The sequence below is a fragment of the Pseudophryne corroboree genome, chromosome 3 (assembly GCF_028390025.1).
Source record: "Pseudophryne corroboree isolate aPseCor3 chromosome 3, aPseCor3.hap2, whole genome shotgun sequence".
Taxonomy (NCBI): Eukaryota; Metazoa; Chordata; class Amphibia; order Anura; family Myobatrachidae; genus Pseudophryne; species Pseudophryne corroboree.
In genome coordinates, this window is record NC_086446.1 from 446,653,481 (window position 1) to 446,660,489 (window position 7,009).

The 7,009-nt window shown below is 42.6% G+C and overlaps 1 protein-coding gene across 1 annotated transcript; it reads left to right on the top strand.

Moving 5' to 3' along the window:
• The first annotated feature begins 358 nt into the window (after window positions 1–358).
• On the top strand, window positions 359–6,312 carry LOC135055910 (regulator of G-protein signaling 9-binding protein-like). Its single transcript, XM_063960489.1, has 3 exons — window positions 359–639; window positions 1,475–1,772; window positions 4,741–6,312. Exons 2-3 carry the CDS (start codon window positions 1,508–1,510, stop codon window positions 5,268–5,270), a joined length of 795 nt encoding a protein of 264 aa, XP_063816559.1. The 5' UTR covers window positions 359–639; window positions 1,475–1,507; the 3' UTR covers window positions 5,271–6,312.
• The last annotated feature ends 697 nt before the right edge of the window (window positions 6,313–7,009 follow it).

Here is a 7,009-nt window from a genome sequence, read left to right on the forward strand (position 1 = left end):
GGTCTAACTCCCTGTTACTCTCTTGATTGTATTTGTGCCAGGTTTACTACCTGTTTTAGACTCACACATGAAGATTGTCTATGAGGATTAGTAAATAAATAATACAATCCATTACTAAGCAAAATCTGTGTATGTGGTGAATGTGGAAATAAGAGGGCAGATTGTATGCAAATATATTGGCAGACAGAAGCCTATAAAAGGAGAGGTAAAAGAAGTATGTTAATGTGTTTACATTTTCATTTCTCTATGTTTTAGGTTATGGGACTACTGGTATTTGATTTGAGCAGATTGCTTTCCCTTTCAGTGTCTGCATGTAGCAATGTATATAAGTGCTAGTGCACACTTTCCCCTCCCATAAGATGTGCATGGAGTAGCAGGGAAGAGGGAGCTGCAGCTAGAGGCGGGATCCTCTGCTAGGAGCTGTGTATTTTCCCACAGTGGGAAATGGACAAGCTCCCTCTGGGAATCCGGCTCCATGAGACTTTAATCAGCAGAGCAGCTGCTTCCTGCCATTATCCTATTAAACACGCAGGTAGTGCTTCACACAAAGGGATTCTGCTCCTCACCTCTAAGTAAGCTGCGGCCCAAGAAGAGATGTGACAGGCGGCACTGCAATCTGAGGAACTCAGAAGGGGGCAGGTAAGTTCATGTGACACGGAAGGCCAGGGAGAGGAAAATCTGACAATATGAGTTTATAGCATAAGCAGAGACTAAGTAAGGAGCAATATGCTCTTGTGCTAGCAGAATCACATCATAAGATGAGCCTGTATACATGAAGTAGGACAGGGTTAAATTCCATGTGAGTGTTGAGCTTGGAATGGATGAAACTGTCCTCAGACTTGCAGACAGTGACACATCACACAGCCAGTGACATGTCGCAGAGATGGGTTATCGGATGCTCTCGTATTCAGTAAAGATAAACAGAATAATGTCCAGCTACTGTAAAGAAACAATAGGAACCTCCCAAGACTGAGAGCTAGAAACATGATCTCTGAATTAAATTTATTGAAATCAGTGTGCAGTACATTAAGCTGCTGTTCTATTTACTAGATATTGCGTCCGTCGTGTATATGAAAGACGGGAAGGGTTAAGGTCGGCTACTCGGCTCCCAGATTAGCAGTGTGTATGTCAGTGCCTTGTAAATATAATAAACCCATCAATGTGAGATATCAACAGGCTTGCTGCAAGTCATTGCCTATTCTCATCCTCATTATTTGTCCTGACATTGTTGCAGGCAATAAATATTGATTTGAACAGTGTAGAGTAATGACTTATATAAAAGCAGCTCATATCTCTTGGTAATTAATTTCCTGCACTGAAATAATTGATACTTACTTGCAAATGTACAGCATAGTATTCATAAATATGGCTTTTTTTATATCCAGAATGTGAGTCCTGTAATATAACAGTTGTAGGAACAGATTTCTTCAATACTTTAAGTAATGGTGATGCTTTTCTCTGCTTCTTTGACCAGGTGCCCCCATTTCAGAATAAAAACAGCTTAAGCATGTCAGCCCATGAAGGTGCCAGCTCGGCACCCACTCACTTGCACCCCATCAGTAGAACGTTAACGCTGCGGGGAAGACGTGGGCACACAGCAGAGAGTAGCAGTCAAGGGACAGTGGCAGGGTGCAAGAAGGTGCATAGCTCCCTGAATAAGGTGACCGCCTGTTATCGGCAGCTGGTGATGTGTGTTGGTGGAACATCAGACTGTAGTCGGCTGCGAGAGGAACTGGAGGAGAGCAGGAAGAAAGCCTTTGATCTGAGCACAGGTAAGTGACTTCCTGGACTACAACTATGTATGTGCCGGACATGCACATATAATGCCTGTGATCTAAATACACAAAGCTGTATTGCTCTTTTCTACCTAGTTACTGTGTTTTGTTTTTTTAATTGAAAGTCAAAGATAAAGTATTTAACACCGTTCACCTACTACCTGTACAAAAATCTAAGATGGGGTTTCAGGCCTTGAGCCATACGACCGTAATGGATTTAGGGGTCTTTTTACTAATCATTGGATGGAGGTAAAGTAGACAGAGATAAAGTACAAGCCAATCGGCACCTAGCTGCCATGTCACAGGCTGTGTCTGAAAAATGACAGTTTGGCGCTGATTTGCTGGTACTTTATCTCTGTCCACTTTGTCTCCATCCAAGGCTTAGTAAATATAACCCTTAAAACTCCCAGCACTATTTCTGTGAAAGATAGAACATAACACTTCCTCAGTTACTTGATTTATCGATTTGCAATTTTAGAATTTGCCAGACACTGTTCTCAGGATATCTCAAATACTGACATAACTTTTTGCTGAAAAGGCTTTTTTGTTTCCTTGACATGGCACTAAAATATGTGAGAATAATACAAACACTTTGCAGACTACAATGTACTTAAACATACAGTACTGGGAGTCAGCAGTAACACAATGCCAACATATCATGAGTTGTCAGGCTGCTTTAAACAAATGCTACAGTGAGCCAAATCCATTTTATAATGAAATATTGATAGTGAGCTCATTATTCTGTCTCCTGCACTACTATTTAGCATACAATAATAGTGGTGTGAGTTGTTGGTATTAGATAGGCAAACCTTTTTCTCTTGCCTAGCAAGAAATAGAAACAAAGAATTTGATAGCAGACAAGAACCACTTGACCCATCTAGTCTGCCCTAAACACATATACATGCACATACTAGGGTTAATTTTGTTTTATGTCGAGAGCCAATTAACCTACCACTATATTTTTGGATTGTGGTAAGAAACCGTTGTACCTTGAAAAACCAATGCAAGCACGGGGGAACATACAAACTGCACAGTGTTAGGATCACGGTGGCAATTGAACCCAAGATCTCCGTGCTGAGACAGTATTGCTAACCATTACACCAACTGTGCTGTCCCTACACCATCATGACCATGGTAACTGTAAGCACACACAATCACTGTTCACCTTACTATTGTAGCTGCTCTATGGGCATTTTATATCTGTACAAATAACAAACCCCCCCCCCCCCCCCCCATTCTTAATTTGGCACCATACTGTTTTGATCTGACCTTAGAAATTACCTTGTCTGGACCACAAACTGTGTGCTGTAGCTTTGTTTTGTGGTATGATAAATCTACAATGTCTAGGTAGAGTTGCTAGGTCGACATCATATAGTTGACATGCATTAGATTGACAGGTACACAAAGTCAATGTGATGATGGTTGACAGTTTTTTGGGGGGATTTTTTTAAGGCCAGATCTTATATATTCCATGTTATATGACCACCACCAGTACAAACGTGCACACTCTCTACGCTTCGGGCAAGGTTACTATTCCAAATAGATGTCCATGTGGATAGTTAAGCAAGCGAATGCTGGGAAAATGTGGCAAAAAAAGTGTCGACCATTGCCATATCAACCTTTTGTATCTGTCGACCTATTGCCTGTCTACTTAGACATTGTAGATATCATCCGGATACCATTACAAAGCAATGGGATTGTTTGAGAGATTTTTACGTGAATTCAGTATATGCATAAATCTCCAAAAAATTTTGCACTGCTCAAGCGCAATTGTTTCTGCACCAATGCTTGCAGTGCCTCTAAAGCAGCAGCATGATTTGACATAGGAAACGTTCTAGAAAACAGGGGCATGTCGATCCCGTTTTCTGGGCATGTTGAAGCCAGTGGCTTTGTCCTTAGGTGAAGCTTTACTGGACCTGGCAGCGTGATTTTGACGGACATCATCATTAACCTATGGGTTACTCAGATGTCTGATGGTCACACAGTTAATTTGATGCTGCGTCCTCAGACAGATCACATAAGCCAGCAGGGGGCATCTTTTTATTTAAAGATGCCTCCTGCAGCTATTGCCAAATTTCACACAGCCGCGGCGTACAAAAATGCAGTGGCTGTGCCATTAGCTTCCACCTCTGAATCAGCCCCAATATCTGTTCTCTGGGGTAAGTTGCACAGTGGAATAAGTGTTATACTGCAGATGCAAGGGTCTATGGACCTTATTCAACATGCGCCGCATCTGAGATGCAATTTCATTCTCCCAGTTTTAGGCCCAGTGCGCACGCACGGGAGATGTGATTGTATCTCAGTAATGTGAATGCCGCTGCCTATTTGACAGGCAGTGGCGTTCGTGGGGCGGCGTTGCGGGGACATCGACTTGGCGTTGCGGGTGTGTGCCGTCAGAAACAGAGGCGGGTTTGGGACGGCCATGTGACATCATATGCGGACGCTGTGACTGAAAGCATGGCGGCATGATGACTGTCTTTGCAACCAAGCTGCGGCGGCAGGGGCTACCCTATATTAGCGATGCGCAATCGAATCGCTGGCCGCCATTAGCATGCTGGGCAGTTTTGCCCTGTGCTGGGCTGCCCCCAGCATGCGGGAGATAGCGATTGCAGTTTTGCTATTTTAGCAAAAGTGAAGCTGAATAAGGCCCAATACTGTAGAGAGCAGCTCTTGGAATAAAGAGACTGAGGCATCAAAGACAAAGCATGATTCAGAGCATGTGGGTGGGTAGACACTTGATGAAGAAAAAATTGCAGAATTCATGAATAAAATGAAATGGCAAATCACACACAGGGCATTATGGCAAGTAATGAAAATAAAGTGATAAACCCTGGCTGAATGCATTACTGCCAACAATGATGAAGAGAATGACAAATGTTCAGAAATCAAATGTGATATTGCAGAAAATATAAATTATGCATTACTAAGAGTCTAATATGCTTCTTATTAATACATTTTCAAACAGATCTGATGAACACATTGATGGTCTTGCTGATGGAGCAAGAAGTGACTCAGGAGGAGAGAGTGGAGTTGGAACGTACATGGGTTCTCTTCCTCTCCACTCTAGAGATTTTCCAGCAGGATCTGTGTAAAGCACACCACCTTTGCCAGCTCTTTCCGCTGCATGCCCGACGCAAGAGACTAGTCAATACTGGAGTTATAGGCAAAACTTCAGAAGTTGCCTACAGGGCCCGCAACATCAAGTCACCCAGCAGCAGATTACGGGAGAATCCACAGCGAGCTGAGAGACCCTGTTCCCCAGACCTGGCTGATCAAATAGAACATGTGGAAAGGATGCTGCATGATATGCAGATGAAAGTCAGCATTCCTATATGGACAGTTGAGGCCACCGAAGAGGCTTGGGCAGAGGTTAGCTCCACCTGTGACCTCGATGAGGGCTCAGACAATGAGATTTTAGCAGGTGAAGATATTTCTAGTAGGGGCTGTTGTGCTCAAAGGCAATCACTTGCTCGCCCTCTGTGTATGGTTTCATAACAAACTTGTACCGCTGAATTCTCAAACAGCTGAATATTACAGCTCAGAAGCAAGTGGTGAGTAAGCAAGCTGTGGTCTCAGTCCAAAGAAAAATCCGCTTAATAGAAGAGAGCCGGAACCGGGGAGAAAACACTTGGTACGGGATCTGATCTTGGAACCAACTGTTTGTGGAGCATAATTTACCAGAAAATAATATAAACAGCTTAGTATAGTTACACGTTTCCCAACTGTTGTGCTGGCTCATCAGTGACCACCTTTCATTTACCCTAAGGTATACAAACCCTTTGGCACTCAACCACCTATTTCAAGGAATGTATCAGGAAGTAAGTCCCTAGACTGATTTTATTAAGAAACAGCTAGTGTCAAATGATGGCTCTCATTGTTTTTATAGGACAAGGCAGAAGAACTGTAAAGGAGGATTCCTCTGGGTGAAAACACAAACAACATTTCAATGGACATTAAATGTTAATGTATGCACCAGTGTGTTAGTGCTTAATGACCACTATATTGAACTTACTTTCTTTTCAATTAAGAAAATAGCGTGAGTTGAGCAATCTAATCTATTTTGAGGCAGGCATGTCCTTCTCAGGGTGCATGCAAAATTAAGCACTTACTGGAAGATGATTTTCTCTTTCCCTGTTAATTATCCACTCCTACTTTGAAGAAGAGAAAGACAATGTGGCCGTTCCACAAAGAATCAGTTTAAATTAGGCAGGTAATTTCCTCAGTTTGCAGTAAAATAAAATCGTTTTCCAGGCCATTTAAAAAGACACATTATAATTAAAAAAGTGAGAGTCCCTTCTTTCCACATGTCCATCTTGGACGTGCCTCAGATCCTAAAGAAATTTGGATTTGGCAACCAAACCTGAAGCATGACCTTTTTAATAAGTATAATGTAGCATTGGTGCCTCTGTCATGTAAATATAAAATTAATAAACTATTGCTTTTATATGAATGAATAAGTTAATGGGTATTCAGCAAAAGACCAGAAATTAGACAAGTTACATTTTTTCCCATTCATAAATAAACTTGGCAAATCTTTCATGTATCTTTTAAGAACTGAAATTTAGCAAAAGTACCCAAACCCTAAAAGTCGACACCGCTGTCTGTATGACACTTAAGGTGCATACACACTGGGCATTTTTGCTCAGCGTGTATGCACAGCGATGATCGATTACATCGCTGGGCTGAAAAGCGCTCAGTGTTCCCCCCTGCCCAGCGATGTCAGCAGGGGTGAGCGGCTTTCCATAGCAGGACGCTATGGAAAGCCGCTCACCCCTCCGTACATCTACTGGTAATACCAGTAGATGAACGGCGGCCGCTGGCGATGAAGCGGGAGCGCGCATCAGCGCTCACCGTTTGGGCATACACACTGGGCGGCTTTGAGCTGAAAGCAACTAAAACCACCAAAAGGGAGCTGCTTTCAGCTCAAAATTGGCCAGTGTGTATGGGCCTTTACACAGATTGATCCAGATAGTGTTTTATTGTGATATAGGCTCTTAAAGTAAGTTTGTTTTTGTTTTTTTACTTAGAATTAGTTATTGCTCTGCAGCTTTAGGCCCAGATTTATCAAGCCTTGGAAAGTGATAAATTGCATGGTGATAAAAGTACCCACCAATCCGCTCCTGTCCTTATTCAAACACAGCCTGTTATACCCCTTTCAGACCGGGTTTTTGCCAGTGAACGCACATCAACCCGGGTTTTTTGCTATGTGTGAACAGAAACAACCCGGGTCGACA

What these genes read in the sequence shown, in the direction of transcription:
- LOC135055910 (XM_063960489.1), top strand. Translation starts at nt 1,508, where the DNA reads ATGTCAGCCCATGAAGGTGCCAGCTCGGCACCCACTCACTTGCACCCC. An exon ending in AGCCTTTGATCTGAGCACAG is followed by an intron (nt 1,773 to 4,740) that starts GTAAGTGACTTC and finishes ATTTTCAAACAG; the next exon opens with ATCTGATGAACACATTGATG.